At 38.6% G+C, this 23,286-nt stretch overlaps 1 protein-coding gene across 5 annotated transcripts in view; it reads left to right on the top strand.

Annotated features, from left to right (window-relative positions):
* Kmt2e (lysine methyltransferase 2E (inactive)) overlaps nucleotides 1-23,081 on the top strand; it is a 66,425-nt gene extending 43,344 nt beyond the window's left edge. For 4 of the 5 annotated variants that reach the window (XM_027393408.2, XM_027393407.2, XM_035451588.1 and 1 more), the window contains 16 exons: nucleotides 575-692; nucleotides 1,794-1,903; nucleotides 4,190-4,454; nucleotides 5,204-5,302; nucleotides 11,615-11,779; nucleotides 12,538-12,846; nucleotides 15,396-15,650; nucleotides 15,816-15,960; nucleotides 16,445-16,695; nucleotides 17,031-17,087; nucleotides 17,215-17,778; nucleotides 18,757-19,043; nucleotides 19,717-19,805; nucleotides 19,907-20,032; nucleotides 20,180-20,265; nucleotides 20,784-23,081. In XM_027393408.2, coding sequence (XP_027249209.1) covers nucleotides 575-692; nucleotides 1,794-1,903; nucleotides 4,190-4,454; nucleotides 5,204-5,302; nucleotides 11,615-11,779; nucleotides 12,538-12,846; nucleotides 15,396-15,650; nucleotides 15,816-15,960; nucleotides 16,445-16,695; nucleotides 17,031-17,087; nucleotides 17,215-17,778; nucleotides 18,757-19,043; nucleotides 19,717-19,805; nucleotides 19,907-20,032; nucleotides 20,180-20,265; nucleotides 20,784-22,298 — 4,441 coding nt within the window. In that variant the 3' untranslated portion in view covers nucleotides 22,299-23,081. The remainder of the gene's footprint in view (nucleotides 1-574; nucleotides 693-1,793; nucleotides 1,904-4,189; nucleotides 4,455-5,203; nucleotides 5,303-11,614; nucleotides 11,780-12,537; nucleotides 12,847-15,395; nucleotides 15,651-15,815; nucleotides 15,961-16,444; nucleotides 16,696-17,030; nucleotides 17,088-17,214; nucleotides 17,779-18,756; nucleotides 19,044-19,716; nucleotides 19,806-19,906; nucleotides 20,033-20,179; nucleotides 20,266-20,783) is intronic. The other variant, XM_035451589.1, reaches the window with a different exon arrangement.
* Nucleotides 23,082-23,286: the final 205 nt, after the last annotated feature.

The raw sequence follows: 23,286 nt of genomic DNA, 5'->3' as shown, positions 1-23,286 counted from the left end.
CATAAAAGATACATAAGGTCTATGCCTCTTATGTTATCTGAAATTAGTATAAATCAGTTTTAACCACACCAAGAATGGTGCTTTAAAATCATTTCTAATGAATTTCTGCCTCCTGGGGGTGAGTGAGATGGCTTAGCAGTTAACAGCACTGGCTCTTCTTTTAGAGGACATGGTTTGACTTCCCAGCACCCACATGGTGGCTCACAACCATCTATAACTCCAGTTCCAGGGGATCCAAGGCCCTCTTCTGACTCTAGGTACTAGGCCACAGCTGGTACACAGACATGTTCAGGCAAAATGCCCCTACACATAAAATAAAAATATAAAACAATTTCAACCTTAATTGCTTTTGACTTTAGGCAGACTTGTTATTGCCAAATGTGTCTTAGAAATTTCTTAATCTGTTATCTGTTTACCTCTGAATAAACAGGAAATTGTACAGTTTTGTTGTTTGCTTGTTTTGTGGCACTAGGGACTAAACTGAGGATGCCTTGCCTGCCAGGCAGGTACTCACCACTAAACTACCTCCTCCAGACCTGCTGTACTAAAAGCTGTACTCCTTCTTTGTTTGTAGGCCATACCCTTTTGTTTTATTCTACTCTAAGTTTCATGGGCTAGAAATGTGTGTTGATGCGAGGACTTTTGGGAATGAGGCTCGATTCATCAGGCGCTCTTGTACACCCAATGCAGAGGTAAGCTTATCTTAGGAGAAACAGGAACACAAAAGATGAAAGGCTGCACCTGTGTTATTTTGCTCAGTATTTTTCTTTTGTCCATATTTAGGTGGTAATCTCTTTTCTTAAGATTACTATCCATGGTTGTGCACTCAAGTCTTTTAATCACTTGGGAGGCAGAGGCAATTCAAAGCTGGCCTGTTCTTCATAACAAGTTCCAGGCCAGCCACTGCTACATAGTGGGACCTCGTCTCACTTTTTTTTTTTTACTTTATCTATGAAACTGTGATTTTTCTTTGTAAGAGGAAATATTACATTTTTGTTTATATTGGAAGCTCTGTGTTTTCGTATCACATAGCTAAAAGCTAAAGTAGATTTAATATTTTTGCATTTATTTATAGTGTGTGCCAGCACACACATGGAAATCAGGACAACAGCTTGGGAGAGTCACTTCCTCCTTCTCCCATGAGGGTTCTCAGGATTGAACTCTTAAAAAAGATTAGCAGCAAGACCCTGTACCACCTGGGTTATCTCACCAGCCCTAAGTAGATTTTACTAGTTTATAACCTTGTCAGTACCTTTCACTCTTGTTTGTGTGTATGTGTAGTGGTGGAGACCAATGCTAGAACCTCACACGTTGTGCATGTGTTTTACCACTTAGCTGCATCCCCAGCCTTGTATGCCTTGCTTTTATGCATAAAACAGTCATTCTGAACTAAGAGTATCATGGGAAGGGAAACTTTGTCAAAGAAAAGTATTCTTAGGTGTACCATTAGTGCACACTCATACCCAGGGTGATTTAGGACTTCAAAGAATCCACAATTTCAAGCATGCTATATGTATGTTCAGATAATGAGATGGCAGTGTTGTATTTTGAGTGTCAGAGGATAGGCGGTAGTGCTGACAGTGTACTTTTGAAAGCCTTTCAGGTGATGATTGATGTGTAAGTCTTGTGATGAATGGCTGTTTCCATGTCATGCTTGTAAAATGCTTTTAAGAATGTTTTTAGCCAGTCATGGTAGTGTAGTGAGACACTATCAAAAACAAACAACATAAACGAATAGTAATGAATAATCTTCCTAATAGTGTATAGGAATATATAATTATGCTTCTTAACAGGTAAGACATGAGATTGAAGAAGGAACCATACATCTCTACGTTTACTCCATACAGAGTATCCCAAAAGGGACTGAGATTACTATTGCCTTTGATTTTGACTATGGGAATTGGTAAGTTCAAGTCTGTAAATGCCTTAGTTGTTTGAAATAGATTAATGTCTTCATCTTAATTTAGACATTGTTATTATCAGGAGACGGTTGGAAGTACCCGAAATTAAGTGTGCTGTTATCAGTAATCCTATCCATCCTTGTTACTTACTTTATAGACTTGAATGTGATGTGAGTGTTCAGACCTTCTAATTATTAGCTTGAATCTCTCTATACAGCACTGACTTCATTATGTGAGAATTTTTTCTCTCACTTTCTTATACTGCAACTGGTTAAATAACTTCCTTGGTCATTTGTTATGAATACATAATTTTTTTCATAAAAACAAAAGGTACTGTATCAGTTTTTCTTTGCATTGTATATCCTGCAGTAAAACTTCAAGAATTATTGTTTTGAAATGTTAGGGAGGAAATCATTAATTTGTGATTTAAAAATAACCTATTTGTATTTTTAAAACTATAGCAATGAAACACAAATATCCATGTACTTATTTTCCAAATTAAATAAATTAGATGTAGCTGTAGAGTGCTTTTCTTTTTTTTTGAGGGTAAAGAAGAGGATTTAGGCTAGCCTCAGACTCCCTAAGATGTTCTTGAACTCTGCTTTTCCACCCTCTATTTCTCGAGTGATGGAATTAACAGATGTGCACCACATGCAGACTCTTTCACTCTTTTGTAAATATTTTAATTCGTTTCCTCCTGTATTTTATTATTTGCTTGTTTTTATGTGTGTATGTCAGTGTGTACGATGTGGGTGGATGCCAGAGGCCAGAAGGGGGCGCTGCTGCTGGATCTGGATTGGCAGCTGTCTAGCTGTGGGTGATGGGAACCAAACTTGAGTTCTCTGAAAGTGCTCTTCACTCTGAGTCATCCTCTTACATATTATTAAACATTTTATGACAGGCATCATTTCTAAAATTAAGTTTTGAAGTGTGCATTGATTTCCTTTACTGTGCAGCCCCTTTACCTTCAACATGTATCTCTACTGTTGAGTCATAGTTATCATAACAATGTAGACTATCTCCCCTTTTTTTTAATTTTTATTTGTGTGTGTGTGTTTATGTGAATGTATGCCACATGTATATTGGTTCCTGAATAGGCCAAGAGGACCCTGAGTCACATGGAGGTAGGGCTCTGCACTCTATGGGTGCAGGGATGTAAACTTGGATTCTCTACTGCCCCAGGATGTGACCTTAACTGCTCAACCAGCTCTCCTGCCTCAGGAAATAGACTATTTTGAAAGCCTATTAGTAAACAGCATGAATGTTTAATTGGTGGTGCCTCTTTTTTTAAAAAGACGGGGGCTTCCCTGCTGCCTTAGTCTCTCCAGCTTTTTAAAAGCTCTTAACCTCTCAGAAGGGGGAAGTGAAACAAAATGGCTGGGGTTACTGCTTTAGGAGAAGTTCAGAGTATAAACTTTTAAAGATCTGTGTAGTTTTATATCTAGCTTGATTACTTATTATGTAACGGTATACCAGTTTCAGCTTCACTTTGTGATTCCTTAGCTCAAGATTGAGAATACTATTCACTTAATTGAATGTTTTGAACTGTTGGTGAGTTAACATATATGAACTGTTTAAAAAGCAGTTTCTGGCATAGAGTAACTGTTGAGGTAAACACAAGTTGTTGCTATCAGACTTCTGCAGTTAAGTGTAATCCAAAAAGGAAGTATTTAGAGACTCATGAGCCTAAGCTTTAAGCTCATTTATAATATTGAGAGTATTAATTACTGTGAAGATGAGGGATAGTATAATTTTTCAGGCTCCCATTTAAAAGAAGACTTAGAATTAAAGTTTTCTTAAGGTGTCTTTTAAGGAAAACTGGTTATTAAAATCATTCCTTAAAGTATATTACAAACTAGGTAAGACCTGGTATTTAACATAGCTAGCATTTTCTTTAAGTGAAAATTCAGCATAACACTCTAAGACCAAGTAAGAGTAGTTTTTGCCTTAATGCTGTCTACATTGCACAAGCTATAGTATCCTTTTGCTTTGTTCAAAACCAACATCTAAAGGCTGGGGCTACCGCTCAGTGCTATAGCACCTGCCTAGTATATTTGAAGTATTTGTCTTTGGACTCAATCCCCAGTACCACAAAACAACAAAAATCAGTATCTAATACTTTTTTTTTTTTATGAAAAAACATCAATTTTGCCATAGTTACCAGGAACTTAAATGCTAAGGCTTAGTTTTAATTAATAACATGAATTTTATGGAGTTACAGCTTAAAGGAGATTATGAACTTCTCAGTCTTGTTTTATGTAGTAATGTTTATCTGGTTGTCATTTCAGTAAATACAAAGTGGACTGTGCGTGCCTCAAGGAAAATCCCGAGTGCCCTGTTCTGAAACGGAGTTCAGAGTCTACAGAAAACATCAACAGTGGTTATGAGACCAGAAGGAAAAAAGGGAAAAAGGAGAAAGATGTTTCAAAAGAAAAAGATATACAAAATCAGAATATTACTTTGGATTGCGAAGGAACAAACAACAAAATAAAGAGTCCAGAAACAAAACAGAGAAAGCTTTCTCCACTGAGACTATCAGTATCAAATAATCAGGTACCTCTCTCCTAATTCTCAAGGAAATTATTTTAAAGAGGAAAATGTTGTATTTAAACATCTTTTTAAGCATAAAATCATTTAATAGTCTAAATACTTATTTTTCCAGTGCTGGAGATATAACAGGGCCTAACACACCCTAGGCAAGTGTTGGACCTCTGTGCGCTATCCCAGGTCCTGTTTTGCTAAGCAAGTGTTGGACCACTGTGAGCTGTCCCTAGTCCTGTTTTGCTATTTACTTTCAGATACGATTTCCTACAATAGAAGCCACATTATTAAGAAACAACCAAGTTGACAGATCCTTATAGAGTTGAACATTTTCCTAAGACTGGGTAATTAAAGACATTCCAGATAGCCTGGGTTTTTGCTGTTTCTTTGAGAACTCACTACATAGATGAGGCTAGCCTTGAATTCAGCTCTGTCTGCTTCTGCCTCCAGAGCACAGGATTAATGGTGTGTGCCACCATGTGCCATATCTAGCTAGCTTAGGTATTAAATTGAACAGTGAAGATTTCACATCTGCAGGTTTGATGAAACTTCGTTCTGAACAAATAGGGACATAAAACCACAGTACTTACTATATTTGATTGGAACTTCATAAAACAAAATTACTTGCTTGTATGAGTTTGAAAACTTTGTTTAGAAATTCAGATTTTGGTGGGCTTCCTATTTTACACATTAAATTTTGGTTAAAAGATACACTGCAAAGATGGAGTAGTATTAATAGTAATGCCATTCCCATCTTTCAGGAACCAGATTTTATTGATGATATGGAAGAAAAAACTCCTGTTAGCAATGAAGTAGAAATGGAATCTGAGGAGCAAATTGCAGAAAGAAAAAGGAAGATGGTAAGCTGGGAGCTAGTGGCTGCTTATGGTGCCTTGGGCTGGGTCAGCTGCCCCTCTATGAGTTAACTACTTTTATGTGGGTTTCTGTCTTTCAAGGTAGCAAATTTGGGGTTCATGACATGTCATTGAGCATTTGTATTTGTCTTTGTCATTACCATTTAAATACACTTTTTTTTTTTTGTATTTTTACTGACTTTCATTGGGCATTTAAGAATGTATATCACCTTTAAGAAATAACTTTGAACATTTTTAGAGCCAAGAATTTTTAATAAATTTAATGCCACAATTATTGTTCAGTATGCCTTTTCATTAGCTGAATTGTATTTTTTTTTTTTTCATGATTTAAGACAGAAACAGAACTTTAAGCTTTATATTAGTAAGTCAGGTAAAAATAACTTAGCAAAACTTAAAGATCCCATCATGGCTTAGTAGCCACAGTGTCTGTATTCTCAAAGTTATCATGAACAACAGCTCTGTCTTTCATGATTTAGCTGCAAATGTTTTGTCAGTATAAATTGGACAAGAAATTGTAAGTCAATTGTAGCAGCAGAGTGTGGTGACTCATACCTGTAGTCTCAAAGGGTTTTTAGGGATAGAGCAATAGGATTACCATGAGATGAGTAGGTTAAATAAATTACAGGGCTGGAGTATAGCTTGGTGAAGAAAATTTGTATAGTATGTAAGGGCCTGGGTTGATCTGGTGTGCACCCTCCCCGCAAAAGAGTAATTAACAATTGCAGTTAGCTTTCCATGCATATGATATGAAACTTAAAATCTTTGCCTCCTTGACCCTAGCTTCATGATCATTGTGATCTTAATTCTAACTGGAACATAACTTTGATGTTTAGTTTATTGATGTAAATAAGTTTCTAAATAATTCGGCTTTTCTTCTCAAAGCCTTATTTGACTTTGGAAAAAAAATTAATTTGAATCAGCTTTTATTCTTGTAGACTGTCATTTATACTGGTTGTATTAATACCAACAGTTGGATTGAAGAGAGTAAATGAAAAAATGGCAATTTAAAAAGAAAGTAGACTATAGATGGTAGCAATACTTCTGAGAAATTTATGTCAAACTGATTTAAATTTTTCTCTTGTGCAGGACAGTTCATTAGGAACTACTAGCTAATATGTTCCATTTACCATATTTGGATAAAGAGGAATCAGAAATGCTGTCCTCCAAGTCAAGTTCTCTGGAATCTTTTGTATACGATTCTAGCAAAACAGAATTGTTTTGCTGATTTTTATCTATATAACACCTTGCTCAGTTTTAACAAATATATTGGTATGTGAGGGTGTACTGTGTGGTGTCTTTTACTGTGCACTCTAACTGCCTGGAATTCTGTTGATCTATGTGCCCCTGCCTCCCAGTGCCTATTATAGTCAAATAGCTTCAACCTGGAGTACATGGAGTTGATTCATGATGGTCTTCACATTAAGACAGAATTGAGACTCAGTGAAAGGGTGGTCAGGAAGTAATGAGACATCTGCACTTGCCACTGTTGCACTAACTGTTGCATAAACTCCCTAACAGCTTACTTGGAACTTGTCTCGTAGGTGAGCACAACTACTCGTACCCTTAATCAGAGGCTGGTCCTCCTTTAGCTGAGGTCATCTAGCCTTTTCAACTGATTGTGCAGCTTCAGGAAGGACACATACACTTGGAGCTGGAGTAGTGTGGGAGGAAGGGGACATTAGGCTAGGAATCATTGCTGTTGATCAGTGGGTGACAGATGTCTAAGCCAGATGACTTTCACATAATAACATAAACTTACGAGAACTTGTTTATTATCATGACCTCAGCTGCTAAGGTGGGGAAAGTGCATGGCTTTTAGAATGGTAGCAGTTTAGTACTGAGCCACTTAGAAGAGAGAGGCCACGAGTATGAGCCAATTGAGTCTTCTCCACAGCCCAGCTCATGTCTATAGGCATCGCCTAGAATTATGTATGATTCTCACAGTTTTCAGAGGCAGGTTGTATTTCATAGATGTCTAATATGACATTTGTGAAAAACTGTGTTGTTATTTAGAAATTCTTTTGGTTAGCCTTATCTGCACTTGAATACCTTGCAGCTTTTGGGGTGAATGATGACTCTTCTGGAATTCATGGTTCTTATTTTAGGGAACAAGTATCCTGGGGAAACACTATTATTTTTTAGAATCTATAACTGTTACTGATGAATTTAGAAGTGACTTAACTTAGAAAAAGTTTAGAAGCTGCCAAGCTTTAATATTATTAAAGTATGGCTGCAGATTTGTTGCCAGAAGCATCATCTGACAGAAGTAGGATGGATATCATTCTAACTTACCACTGCTTTCTCCTTATTGCATGACTAAGCTGATGCTGACTAATTCTTGAGATTAGTAATCATCTTTGTTAAAATGATATGGTAGATAGTCTGTTCAAACAAAATGAGGTGGTTATGATTTAGCTGCCTTGTAATAAATAATTCAAAATCTTTAAATGCTTCCAGTTACACTTCTTCACACAGCAGTGACCTATGCTTTATAAAATATGTAGTTATTCATGTAACAAAAATCTAAGTGTTTGATACATGGGTAGGGTTTACTTACGTAAAACTAGGTGGATAGAGAATGGGCATAGTGCATCTGAATGTCAAGTAACAGGGCTCTTGAGGGTGCCTTTAACTGTGATGTGACACAGGAAATGGAGAATGCTCATTACTTTGGAATGACTTCCATTCATAATAATCTTAACCAGCCATCTTTAAGTTCATTTGTCAGTTTTCATTTCTGTGTGACAGAGGTTTGGGGAAGCTCATATTTGTAAAGTAGTAGTCTTTTTTCTGAACTGTGAGCTGGTTATTTGGTAGGTGCTTTCTGGTTTCATCTTCTGTTTACTGACAGTTCTAGAGTGAGGGATGTCTTACTATGGGGCTCTTTCAGCCTGTGGGTACTGAGACTGAGGAGAGGGGGACTGGAAGGTTGCAGAGCTGTTGTTTCCCCAACCAGCTCTCTTGTTCTTGCACTCTGGCTACTATAGGCCAGGGGTACTGCTCTTGAGGTTCAGGGATAATTTTTGTTTCAGAAAAGGCACTTGCTAGCAAGCCAGAAAAGCTTTCAGGAGGAACACACATTTCTTCTAACACCAAGTTTACCTTGGTGCTCAAATTACAGGCTTATTTTCCATTGTTTGAAATGAGTGACAGCTTACCCAGTTCAACTTGTTTTCCACAGCAAGATGGCTTAGTGTGTAAAGGCATAGATTGCCAAGCCTGTCGACTCTTGAGTCCATCTCTAGGACTCCCCTTGTGGAAGGAGAGAACTGACTCCTTCACATTGTCCTTTAGCACTTTGGAATGCATACCACTCCTTCCCACACATACACACAGATAAACTAAATTTTAAATTACACCTCAAGTAGGAAGAGGTAAGATTATTTTTTTTTTCTTCTGCTTACAGGAAATTATAATACTAAGAAATACCAGAAGAATAGTGTATCAATAGGTCATGTGGAATATCCCACATAACTCTAGCTAACACTCCAGCATAACAGGATACCATATCTAGTTGTGAACTGGAACCTGTCAGTTCCGAAGCTCACAGATAATGAATTAAGCCATGGGTTGCATCACTGTTCTAAACCTCAGCCGTGAGAAGCTATAGTCTTGCTAGGGTTAATCAGGATGTCCAGTATTCCCTGTTTCCTCACCAGCTCCAGTTCCCTATAAACTACATCAGACCTAACATACTTTTCAGAGATCTATAAAATGGTTACAAATTCTTATTCATTAAATACACATCTTTACACAAGACCATGTACCAATTAATGCATTAGATACAGTGGTGAATATAAAAACTGAATGAACTTGAGCTGGGCATGTAGCTCGAGTCTTTAATTGTAGCACTTAGGAGGCAGAAGCAGGCAGATCTCTGTGAGTTCAAAGACAGCCTGGTCTACATAGTTCCAAGACAGACAGAGCCACACAGAGACCCTGTCTTTTAAAACAAACAAATAAATGAATAAGCTAATGGTTTTTATCCATTCAGCCAATCATTTATTTTCAAACATTTGTGTAACTAACAAATCTCAATTAAAGTCATTCGGAATTTGTTTAGTGCTTTCAACTTTTGCTATATAATAAATGCTTGTAGGAATGTGGTAAGAATGGTGCATTGTGTGGCATCAGTGGTTAATTGGAAAGAAGGTAGTTTATACCTTTGAGTCATCTACATATGTGGTGGGCTTTTGTTCCCTCAGTAATATGCAATGTGACATTTTCTAGGCGGACTTAACCAACTAAAGATTATGAACCACCTCTAACATGTTTTATTTAATCAACATGTCACACAACTTTCAAGGGAGTTCAACGATACAGTTTTATCTCAGATTCTCAATCTCACAATCCCAAACAAGGAAATCCTAGATTATGTCAAAGAAATTTGATATACATATAGTTATAATAGGATAACTATAATAAAGAAAATCTCTTCTTTGGGTATCTATCTAGTAGAGTTACTCACACACAAAAGCATCAGGAGAAACGGCTCAGTGGGTGAGGGTGCTTACTGCTTACTCCTGTGGAGGACCTGGGTTCCTTGCCCAGCACCTACATTCATGGCTCACAACTATAACTCCAGTTTTAGGAGATCTGATGCCTCTTTCTGACCTCCAAGGGCACCTACATGCATAGTCCACAGAAACACAGGCAAACACACAAAAATAAGTATTAAGAAAAATAATAACGTTGTTGTAAAACAAGCTTGTTTCTTCTGAAAAATGTTTTCCCTAAGTTTTAAAATGTTTTTGAAAAGAAGCAATCATGGTAGTTGAAGTCTCCCCTCCAACCAGGTTCAACGGTGAGGCAATTTTAAGAATTACTTTTGTCAAGTCTAGATTTCTAAATGAAATCTGATATACAGAGACAGGGTTTGTTTTTTTTGTTTTTTTTTTTGTTTTTGTTTTTTTAATAGTAATTGAGTAAGGTAGAGACAGAAATTTGTCTAACAATTTGGCTTTAAATTTTTCAGTCCCACCAGGCCACCATACTGGTGCATGCCTTTAATGCCAGCACTTGGGAGTCAGTGGCCAGCCTGGTTTAGAGAGCTAGTTCCAGGGTAGGCTCCAAAGCTACACAGAAAAATCCTGTCTCAAAAATCCAAAAAAGAAAAGAAAACATTTTTCCTGTTCCAGTGAACTAATGAAACCATGTTTTGAATTACCCATTATTCCAGATTACATGAAAAGATGCAGCTGTGTGTCCATGAACAAGGAATCTTACCTCTGTGGACTCATGTCCTCTGTATAAATTAAAAAGGGTAAAAATCAGAAACTTTGCAAAGCTATGTCAGCACCTTTTGTTCCCTTACTGAATGTGCTTAGTAACAGTTACACATGCCTAAATCTCTGCCAGTAATTATTGGAACTAAAGCTGAAGCTCCAATGTTTCGAAATCTGTGGCAACCAGATCTTGAGTTTCTGATCTTTCTTTCTTTCTTCCCCACATCGATGACAATGAAGGAGGAAAGTCAAATGGATCTGAGCCTCAGGACCTGGTTCTTTGATTTGGATAACTGGACAGTTGATGGACCTGCTTCCTGGTTCTGGTTGAGAGCTGAAGCATGTGCCAGGCCCTCTGCTCAAGGCTCTGGGTCTTGCTCTTAATGTTCTCTGCCCAAGAGAACTGATGCTCAAAGGAACTCTTGCTGTTCCCTCAGCCCTGTCTTGAAGTGTCAGTGTAAGGAAGGAGCAGCAGAAGGGAGAGGAACCCTGTGAAGACTTGTGATGGAGGCACAAGTAGGAGTGAGAGTTAACATTGATGAATGCCTGCCATTCCCAAGTACTGTTTGTCTTGGAGCTCAGTAACAATCCAGTGAAGGGTTAAGTGTTGTGTGCTCTTTTCCAGGCTTAGAAATGTCAAGACTAATTTGCCAGAGTGATAGAGTGTGGTTCCGGCATGGCTTGACCCTCAGACTTTGCCTCGATGTCACAATGACACATTGACTCCTTTACTGCATTTGAGTTTTATTTTTTCTTTCTCTTTTTTTCTTTTTCTTGTTTCCTTAGGGAGTTTTAGTCTTATTTTTTAAAGGCAAACCTCTTGATTAAAAAAAAAATTTTTTTTTGGGGGGGGTTTGGTAAAACAGGGAAGTTTTTTTGTTTTTAAGATATGTTTGCTGTATTGTTCTTTTGTGATATACACTTATGAGTTGAAGTTTGGGATTCATACACATACTGAATGAATAAACTGTTCCCCATCCTACCAGCAATAGACTTGTTATGCTAAAATCTGTCATGAACATTTGACATTTGGAATAATGATAGTATTTACTTCAAACTTTAAATTCCATAGACAAGAGAAGAAAGAAAAATGGAAGCAATTTTGCAAGCTTTTGCCAGACTTGAAAAAAGAGAGAAAAGACGAGAACAAGCTTTGGAAAGGATCAGCACAGCCAAGACGGAAGTTAAGCCTGAGTGTAAAGAGTCACAGGTCATCACAGATGCTGAAGCTAGCCAGGTATTATTACTTAGGTTTGCCTTTACTTTCAGACTGAAGTGCCTTCAAGTATTTGTACACAATATATGGTTTCTGTGTAGTTACATCTACAGAAGTGGTTTCTGTTTAGTTATATCTACAGAAATGATTTCAGTGTGGTTGCATACTGTTGTATACATGGGTTGGAGGGTGGCAACTCTTGAGTCAGTACTGTCTCCTCGGTCATGTGGACTCTGAGGCTCAAAGGCCATCTCACCAGCTATGAATTTTAAGTAGTATCCAGTATTATCCAAATCCTATGGGAAATTTAGACTTGAAATGATAGTATATTTGCCTTGCTTAGAAATAAGAAAGTGTAGAATTACTTTGGTTTGCTGTAAGAAGTTAGCTAACCCACTAAAGCTGCTACATGCCAGCCAACTTTATGTTGGTCCCAGTACCTATGTGGCAAAGGAGAGACAACAGCCACAGGCTGTGCTCTCACATGCACACACATAAAATAAATACATTATTATTATTATATTTAGACAGGGTTTCTCTATGTAGTCCTGGCTGTCCTGGAACTCACTGTAGACCAGACTGGACTTGAACTCAGAGATCCACCTGTCTCTGCCTCCTGAGTGTTGGGATTAAAGGGGTATGCCACCACAGCCAACATAAAATACATAATTTTTTTTAAAAAAGATTCTGGAAAGCTAGTTTTTAAAGTAGATAATGTTGTATTTCAACCTAAACATACCTATAAGCATGAGAAGTCCCACTATTGTGTTTTGAACTAGGAACAAGTAAAAGAAGAAACTGCTATCAAGCCAACCCCTGCCAAAGTGAATAGAACTAAGCAGAGAAAAAGCTTTTCTCGAAGTAGAACTCACATTGGACAGCAGCGTCGGAGACACAGGACCATCAGCATGTGTTCAGACATACAGCCATCTTCTCCTGACATTGAAGTTACATCACAACAGAACGATATTGAAAACACTGTGCTTGCTGTAGAGCCCGAAACAGAAACTGCAGCAGCAGAAATAATTACTGAAGTGGAAATTCCAGCACTTAATAAATGTCCCACCAAGTACCCCAAAACAAAGAAGGTATGAGCCCTAGTGATATTTTGCACACAGGTGTCTTTTTAACTGAAAGTAACTGTCTTACACATTTTTGCACTCAGATACTTGATACAGTATGAGAGGCACCAAATTGTCAACATTAATAGTTGTATTATGGAGAATAAATATAAAGACCTTTGTTACTACAGTTCATGATTTATCTAAATAAGCTTTTCTAACAATATATAAAATACTCATTTATCTGAAAATGGTTTAACATACATCCTCTCTCCCATGCCTATGGAGCTAATCCAGGGCATTGTGAACGGCAGGCAAGGACTCTACACCAGAGCCACACTCCCAGCCCTTCTTCATTGTCTGTACATTTACAGTCATAAGAATGAAAAGGAAAGAAACTTACGGTTTCAACAGAATGTACTAAGAATGTGGATTTGTTTATTTGTATGTGCCAGAGTGCACGTGTGGCTTACAGTGGGTAAGTTGCAGGAGGCAGTATTCCCTGTTGCTATGCTGCTTCCAGGCTTGACAGGAAAGTACCCTTACCCACTGAGAAAGGTCAGTTTTAGGTCAAAAATTATCACAGTTAATGAAACAGTTTGAACTTTTCAGCTCAAGAGTAACAGTATAACATTAGGGGCTGCTGTTTTTCTCTAAATGACAGCATACAGGGATAAGTGACCATATTTTGGAACTTTTCTTTTGTTTTTCGAGACAGGGTTTCTCTGTGGCTTTGGAGGCTGTCCTGGAACTAGCTCTTGTAGATCACGCTGGTCTCGAACACACACAGATCCGCCTGACTCTGCCTCTGCCTCCCAAGTCCTGGGATCAAAGGCGCCACCACTGCCCGGCTGTATTTTGCAACTTTTTAGCTCTGTCTTTTTCTTACCTAATTTCATACACTTTGTAGAAAAGTATGCATAATGAATTCTGGTGTGAGTTCAAGATTATACGTCAGTGGCAGACTCTAATTTCCTTGCCAGAGTCAGAGGTTTTGTTGGAGACATCGGTAATGTTTCATTTAAAGCTTCTGTGCCATATACCTTAAGCAAGTGGATACTTGCCTTCAATAGTAAGAGTATTTTTCTTACCTGCATTTGGAAGGAGAAAAATTAAAGTTTTTCTTTTTGAAATGAAAAAAATACTTGAGTTTTTAAACTATTTTCTCAATTACAAATCATTTACATATTAAATATAAAATATAAATATTTGTTAAAAGCAAAATGTTGGCAGTGCTATGTGTTTATTTACATCACATTTTATCATTCTGTTTAATAATACATAGAATAGCATTGTTCTTCAAAGGTACAGACAAATTATCTATATAGGAAAAGGAAGATGGACTGTTTCTTGTATGAGTATGTAATACTTCCCAACACCAAAAAATAATGTTCCTAAGCAACTGGGTTTTTCTTTGTTTTTTTGTGTTTTTTTTTTTTTTTTTTTTTTTTTTTTTTTTTTTTTTTTTTTTTTTTTTTTAACAGTTAAGGAGTCATTAGTCTTCAAGACCAGGTATAATCAGGTAGCCAAGAGAAACTAGATTATAAGGGCTGGGGTGTGGCTCAGTGGAACAGCACTTGCCTAGGGTGTGCAAGGCCCAGGGCATAATCCTAAGGATTTCTCAAAGAAGAACAACAACAAAGGCTGAATTCTGTACAAGGGGGAATGATAAAATTTCAAAAGTAAAGGATCTTCAGAGGTATTTCAAACCTCTAAAGACCCAAGGATTGACTGTCAGTGTAGACATGCTTCTTTATCCATGTGCTAACCTCATCTCCAGGCGACTATGATGGGCACCTTGTTTAGAAAAGCACTCCTTGAAAAACAGACTTTCCTAACAATCCTACAGTCTCAAATAGAAAATAGAAAGCAACAGGCCTACATTGTTTGTGGTACTCACTGGTATCTCCTAGATTTTGCTATATCAATAAACGGGAAGGGGGAAAAAAGGCCCCTGGTGCTGGCTGGTCAGGTGCTTACTATATTGTAACCCAGGCTAACCTCAAACCTATGTCAGTCTTCCTGACTTAGCCTGGAATAATAGGTGGCGCACCACCATGACCTGCCAAAAATTGGTGTCTTTTGTAATATAAATTTTCTACATGTATCCATCTGTTTTATCCCTATAAAACAGTACATAATAGCCCTTAGGATAACAGTAAGTGAAAAAAAAAAAATACAAGTACTGATAGTGGGGTTTCTTTTTCACCACATAGTATGAATAATTTTTGTTAAAGATTATTACTAATTATGCATGTGTGTGTCTGTCTGTGGGTATATGCACATGAGTGCAGGTACCCATGTAGACCAGAGTGTCAGATCCCCCTGGAGCTGGAGTTACAGGCGGTTGTGAGCCACCTGACAAGGGTGCTGGGAACCGAACTTGGGTCCTCTCTGAAAGAGCAATACTTTGCTCTTAGCCGCTGAGCCATCTCTCCAGCCCAATAACATGAATAATCTAAATTACCCAACTTATCGTCTTAGACGATGTGCCAATATCTAATTTGGTATTAGAATATTCTATAGTGGAATCTGTGCAATTACTATATAGTGATCCAAATGTTTCTGTTCTCTAGCACTTGGTCAATGAATGGTTAAGTGAGAAGAATGAGAAGACAGGAAAACCTTCAGACAGCCTTTCAGAAAGGCCTCTGCGCATAACTACAGATCCAGAGGTGTTAGCTACACAGCTCAATTCTTTGCCAGGTCTCACTTACAGCCCCCATGTATACTCTACTCCTAAGCATTATATTAGATTTACATCACCATTCCTTTCGGAAAAAAAGAGAAGAAAAGAAACTACTGAAAACATTTCTGGCTCATGCAAAAAGGTAAACTTTTCTTTGGATATAAAAATCTAGGAGAAGCCAAATGCAAATTCAGTCCTTACTAGAGCGCCTCACAATGAAATGCTTTTGTGATTGGCTTTGCATTTATAGGCTATGTTTTAGCTGCAAACTAATTCTTATTCGTTTATTGTTTCTCTTTTTATTCAGCGATGGTTGAAACAAGCTCTAGAAGAAGAAAATTCAACAATTTTACATAGATATCATTCACCTTGTCAGGAAGAATCCAGAAGCCCTACAGTTAATGGTGAAAATAAAAGTCCACTACTGTTAAATGACTGCTGTTCCCTCCCAGGTAGTGCTTCTGTTCGGTGGTATTTTAGTGTGAGGAACTGTGGCAGGACAGTTGTAGCTTTGTGACAGCCGAGTCTAGTCACTGCTGTGTACTTCTGAAAAACAGCCTACTGCTACCGGTTTTCTCTTTTGTGCTCAGCAGACCTCTTGCATGTAGACAGACATAAAACTGTAGATGAAAATAACTAAGTTGGGGTTTTGAGTGGGGCTAGATGCTTTCCAGTGGATTCAAAAGGATGCCAAGACATCAGTTGCAGTAACAGCAGTACTTGATAATGCAACTTTTTTGTGACTTGTAGGCTTATAAACTTCAGGCAAGATAATAGTTGCTAATACTGAAAGTTTGTAGGCTTAAGAAAGATTTCATGTTAGTACCATTTTTTAAAAACACTAGTTTGGGGGCGAGAGTCATCTTAATTACTGTTCCTTATATTATAGCAAATACCAGCAGTATGATTTCTTATAGATTATTATTTTACCAACAGATTTAACTACACCACTAAAAAAAAGAAGACTTTATCAGTTGCTAGATTCTGCCTACTCAGAAAGCTCCACCCCTACTCCTTCACCATATGCTACACCAACTCACACAGACATGACTCCTATGGACCCAGCATTTGCCACTCCTCCACGGATAAAATCAGATGATGAAACTTACAGAAATGGTTATAAACCCATATATTCACCTGTGACCCCAGTAACTCCTGGCACACCCGGAAACACTATGCACTTTGAGGTGAGACATTTCACGGGAAGGGGAGGAGAAATGTCTATTCCTGGGAATAAGTGTTTATTAAACTTTTTTGGCAAACCCGTTCCTGCCTTGTTAACTAGTGTGGTAAGAAACTATGAAAATTGGGAACCTACATTTATATAAATTTAAACACTTTTATTTGTGCCACAATGAGCATTTTTATAATGTATATATAAAATTGACCTAAAGCAAGTGTCTTCAACAAGATTTAAATCTAAATAAAATCTAAGCATAAGTCTTTGCATTTAAATTTTCATGTCTACAAACTAGAGGTGGTTGTACTTTAATTTCTAATTTTGCTCATTACTTTTATGTAGAATATTTCTTCCCCAGAAAGTTCTCCAGAAATAAAGAGACGCACTTACAATCAAGAGGTAAGGAATTATCAAAAAACCATTCATTTGTTGATTTCCTCGAATATTATTTTGCTTAAATTACTGTTAAATAGTAAATTGTCCCTAAATGGCATTGTGTGATTCCCCTCCCTCCTACCACCAACAGGGATATGACAGATCTTCAACCATGCTAACATTGGGGCATTTTAGAAATTCCAATTTAACTGAACTGGGCCTTCAAGAAATAAAGACTATTGGTTATACTAGCCCTAGGAGTAGGACTGAAATCAACAGGCCTTGCCCAGGGGAAAAAGAATCGGTGTCAGACCTTCAACTGGGACTCGATGCAGTCGAGCCAGCAGCCTTACAAAAAAACATGGAAATACCAGCCCATGACAGGACTGAGCCCAACAGCCAACTGGACTCGACCCACTCTGGACGAGGTGCACTGTATTCTTCCTGGGGAAAGAGTCCTGATAGAACTGGAGTTAACTTCTCAGTCAACTCCAATTTGAGGGACTTGACACCCTCACATCAGCTGGAAATTGGAGGAGGCTTCCGAGTAAGTGAGTCCAAGTGCCTGATGCAGGACGACGCCAGAGGCGTGTTTATGGAAACAGCTGTCTTTTGTACTTCTCAAGATGCACTTGTCTCTGGTTTCGGACAGACTGTTAATGACAATTTGATCGACGGGAGTTGCACACCCCAGAATCCACCACAAAAGAAAAAGGTTATGATTTAACAATTTACAGTCTTTTGAATGGGTTTTTCTCTGCGCTCTTAAGGGTTATTGATAGTTACAGCATGTGTTATGTGAGGCATTTGTAACTTGGTGATGTAAGTTAAGGTATTTTTTGTGTACATTTTTAAGCTTTTTGTAAGTAATCTGATGTTCCTAAGGAAGTAAAAATTATAGTGATATGAAACGTCTAATAAGAAATGTAGTATGAGATAAAAGCCTCGAGGTAATTTTTTTCATGAAACAGTAATCTTTAAAAATAAATGCCTCCACCAAAACCATACGTAGATAATACTTGTTCTTATTTCTCTTATTTTACATTGAGCAGGCAGCCTTGGAGAGAAGAAATGCCTCTTCACCATCTCATAATACTTACAGTGTTTAGGCCATGGATGTAAGAGTATTTTGGAAAGTATGATACTGATTCTACCTTAACACACAAGTTCCTAATTTTGAGACAGAATGCCTTATTTTGCAAGAATGGGAGAAACACACTTATTTGTTAAGTAACTGATGTATATATAAGTCAAAGCATTTTAGTGATATGTGCTTTTAATTTTTATAACAGAGTCCAGTTGGCAACTTTGTGGGAAGCAATGTAGTATAGTGGAAAGAGCACGGGCTTTCAAATAAGACCTAGGTTCGAATCCCGGCTCCAACACTCACCAGCTGTGTGACCTGGAGTGAGTGAGTTACTCAATTTCCTCATCTGTAAAATGGGGATGATAATATACCTATTTCTTAGGGTTGTTGTGAGGATTAAATGAGATTGCATATAAATCAGCTAAATACAATGCCTGGCATATATAGTAGGCATTTAATAATTGTTAATTTATGAAAAATTCAATTATTTTTATATAATTTTCCTAATATAAATGCTGCAGTATCCTTTTTTAAAGAATAAATTGATTCTGATACATAAAACAAGAATAAAAGATTTACTTTTTTTTTTTTTTTTCCTTGTTTAAGGTTTCTCTATTAGAATACCGTAAGAGACAACGAGAAGCTAGGAAAAGTGGTTCTAAGACAGAAAACTTTGCTTTGATTAGTGTATCACCTCACACAAGTGGGAACCTGAGCAACAGTGGTGATGCATGTGTCCACGGCAGTGAAAATGGGGAGCAGGTAGAAAACCAGGCTAGCTTGCCTTTACCACCGCCAACTACCACTTACAATGCCTCTTGTGAAGAGGGCAGCAGTAACTGCCCTGCAAAAGAAGCCAACGCCAGTGAGAAGAAAGACCCAGAAGTTCAGTGGTAAGCCCCTTCCAAAATGTGCAATTGTACAAGGAGAAAAGAAGAAAACAGTTAAGAGAGTTATTCTTCCTGTTTGCTGTTTTGGGCGTGTAAGCATAAAACAGACAGTGGTTGTTGCTGGGAAGGTCTAATTTTTTTTTTTTTATCTCAGCCATGAAAATATTTCTTCCTGCAGAAGTTGCCATCCCAGTCAGCATCCTCTACAGTTGTATTTCCCTTACCAGTTACCTGGGATGAAGAAGCATTTTTACTTAAGTGTTTCTTCAATAAGACAGAAGCAGCTTCATTAAGATGGGTCTCAGAAAATAGGAAAAAGACCACATTCACTCTGCTCCTTACCTTCCCACTCAAACTTACAATTTTGACATGGGCATTTTGTTGGGAGTATTTGCTCCCTTTGGTAAAGCGACCCTATAAATGTTAACATAGTATTTCCAACATTTCCACCTTCCTTTTTACCAAGAAATTGCCAAACACAGATGTTAGTCTGATTTCAAGCAAACAGGAATAAAATCTCAGTTTGGAGTGCAGTTAGCAATGAAACAAGCTGCTTTCAAAGCTTTAATACCAAAGTATTGTCCCAGTATAGCACAGTCCTTCCTGTGAAGGCCCTTTCATTCATCATGAGACAGGAAGTATAGTCTGACCAGAGGAATTTTTGATTCTTTTAAAGGACTGCCTCTACTTCAGTGGAGCAAGTAAGAGAAAGGAGTTATCAGAGAGCATTACTGCTCAGTGATCACCGGAGAGATAAAGACAGTGGTGAGTGTCCTTGCTCTTCTCTACCTAGGGGGACTGGCTATCTGTCCCTGTTCCCTGTGAGCACTAATGTTCTTTCTGGGTCTGCTCTGCTTCATCTCTAGGGGGAGAGTCACCATGTGTCTCATGTTCACCGAGTCATGTTCAGTCTTCACCTTCATCTCATTCAAATCACATTCCCCAGGTGCACACTAAGAGCCTAGTCCCTTCCTTGAGTGAACTTATAGCAGGTCAGTAAGTAGATGACCTCTCATGGCTATTATTTTAAAGTACTTCGTGGTCAGAAGAAAGCTGTGTACAACGGGCACTGTGTGTCTGTGTGTGACAGTACTCATCTTATAATTGTACACTGACTATAGGTTTCTTGTGCTTTACAGATCCTGACCCTGAAAATCCAGAACCCACAACTGTGAGTGAATGTCCATCCCCTGACACTTCTCAGAGCCCCTCAAAAACAAGCAAGGTAATAACATTGACTTTCAAGTCTGGCCACTCACAAAAACTGATGGTAACATCTGGTCAGACTGTTTTTCTTGTTACATCAAGTATTAGCTTGTGATTTTTATACACTCCTATTTACTCATTCTTATACTCTGGCTCAACATTGCAGTTTTCCCAGTACCCTTCTGTAGCTGATATTTCCCCCAGAAGTAAACAAGCGTTTACTCCTATTTTCATTGGAAACAATTTTATGACCAGCCTATCGGCACTCCATAAACAAAAGCTCAGGCGACATGTATGAAAAGGAATGCTTTCTGTGAAGAGCCTATGTGTGTCCCACTGTAAGCTAAGGGGATGGGGGGATCTAAGTAGTGCCTGTCAGTATCATGGGTCTCTATACTTGTCGTATTCACACAACTTCCTGCCCTCTTTAAACAACACTAAATATCAGTAAGAGTAAACTTCAAGGTACTGGACATATTTTTAAATTTTATATAAACAAAAAATTTATGTGAGTTTTTTTTTTTCCCCCCCTCATAGCCTGGTTCACCAGGACCGATAAATCCTGCTCAGTTACATGGGAAAATACTCACAAAACCAGATTCCCACTGGGAGACAACAGTCACTGTATCAGAAGCTGAGAACACCATTCACCTGAAGACGGAGCTCCAGCAGAAACCGCTGTCAAGTAACACCCCAGCACTTTCAAAGACCCACCCTCCTCAGGCCCATGTTCGCAATGCAAATGAGCAACTTCCACAAAAGCTGCCTTCTGCACCAACAAGGTTGCACTGTCCTCCATCACCTCACATAGAAAACCCTCCCAAGTCCTCCACGCCTCACACAACTGTGCAGCATGGTTACCTCTCACCAAAGCCTCCTTCACAGCAGTTAGGATCTCCCTTCAGGCCTCACCATTCACAGTCACCTCAAGTTGGAACTCCTCAGCGAGAGACTCAGAGAAGCTTTTATCCAGCAGCACAGAACCTTCAAGCCAGTACTCAGCAGGCAGCTTCTGGAGCATTATTTACACAGACACCCTCAGGACAATCTTCAGCAACATACAGTCAGTTTAACCAACAAGGTCTCAACAGCACGGCACCACCCCCTCCACCCCCTCCGCCTCCTTCGTCGTACTATCAAAACCAGCAGCCCTCTGCAAACTTTCAGAATTATACTCAGCTCAAAGGTAGTCTTTCCCAACAAACTGTGTTTACATCTGGACCAACTCAAGCACTTCCTGGCACCACAAGCCAGCAATCAGTTCCAGGACACCATGTTACTCCAGGACATTTTCTGCCATCTCAGAACCCTACCATTCACCATCCAACTGCTGCTGCTGCTGTGGTCCCTCCCCCGCCTCCACCCCCACCTGTCCCAGGACCACACCTCATGCAGCAGCCAAACTCGCATCAGCAGCACTCTGTAGCACATGTAGTTGGGCCAGTTCATGCTGTCACCCCTGGGTCACACATTCATTCTCAAACTACTGGACACCATTTACCACCACCCCCTCCACCTCCTGGGCCTGCCCCGCATCACCACCCACCGCCCCATCCTCCCTCAGGACTGCAAAGTCTACAAGCACAACACCAGCATGTGGTAAACTCCGCACCCCCACCCCCACCCCCACCTCCTCCAGCCAGTGTTCTGGTTTCTGGGCATCATTCAACATCAGGTCAAGCCTTACACCACCCACCTCATCAAGGACCTCCACTTTTTCCTGCAAGTACTCACCCAGCTGTCCCACCGTATCCCTCACAAGCTACACATCATACCACTTTGGGACCGGGACCCCAACACCAGCCTTCTGGAACAGGGCCACATTGTCCATTACCAGTTGCAGGTCCTCATCATCAGCACCAAGGACCTAACAGTATTCCAACACCTACTGCTTCAGGGTTCTGTCCTCATCCTCATCCTGGCTCTGTGGCCCTGCCACATGGGGTGCAAGGACCTCAGCAGGCATCTCCAGTGCCTGGACAGATTCCAATTCACAGAGCACAGGTGCCACCAACATTTCAAAACAATTACCACGGTTCAGGGTGGCATTAAATTGGACTCTAAACATTTTTTAAAATGTTCTGTAAGATAAACTGTATATTTCATATGTACCTATTAAGGTACTTTTTAAAGCTTGTACATGAAACTTTGTATAAAAACAAAACAAAAAAGAAAAACAAACAAAAAACAAAACAAAAAACAACAAAAAAAAAAACACCAGTGCTCTTTCATTGTAGGTTCCCCATTTTTGCTTTTAAAATCCCTTAAGAAATGTGCTCTTGAGCCATTCATAGGCATCTTTATTTTGTAAGTGAACATTCCAGCTGTTTTTCTGGCCATAGATCCGAAGCTACATGACCTTTAAATTTTATTGTTGCAGTTCAATTCATTTCGTGAATATTTTCTATATTTTATACATATGCATTAAGTAAGGAAAGCACTATGAGGATTTTCTTCCTTTTTTATGGTCAGCAGTTCTGAGAGTGCATCTTAGGTCTGAAAATGCAATACAGGTTTTTATAATTTGGTGTGGACATGGCTCATTTTGTTTTATCAGTTTTTTTGCAAGCAAAATGTAATTTAATGTAAGATAATTTCTAGTGACCCCTGACAGACTGTAAATACTGCATTTCTTTTGCATATATAATTGCTTCCAGCTCTTTTCATTTGGTGTATAGCATTGTATATATGACAAGTCTTTTGCAAAAGTGTGATCTCTGTGAAAGTAGTTCAGTAAGTACAGACCTTTCCTTTTTATTTCAAATATGCTGTCACATTGAAGCACTGGTTGGACATTTTAATTCCTGTTAATAAATCACAATTATGTCAGTTTTACTAAATTGTTCTGTACAACTTCTGAGATTGAGGTCTGCTTAATGATTTTACAAAAGTTAACGATTTTCAAATATAATTTGTAAGGAAAGAACCTTCCATTTTCTTTAGTAACTACTACCTCAATTGCTAGGCAGGCTACCAGCAGTGAGTCTGGGTGGTTCCCACAGTCCTTCCTATCATTTGCCTTTTCTTGATAGGCATGAGT

Source organism: Cricetulus griseus (assembly GCF_003668045.3).
Source record: "Cricetulus griseus strain 17A/GY chromosome 1 unlocalized genomic scaffold, alternate assembly CriGri-PICRH-1.0 chr1_0, whole genome shotgun sequence".
Lineage (NCBI taxonomy): Eukaryota > Metazoa > Chordata > Mammalia > Rodentia > Cricetidae > Cricetulus > Cricetulus griseus.
The sequence above is the reverse complement of the archived record's forward strand: the minus strand, read 5'-3'. Positions and strand labels throughout refer to the sequence as shown.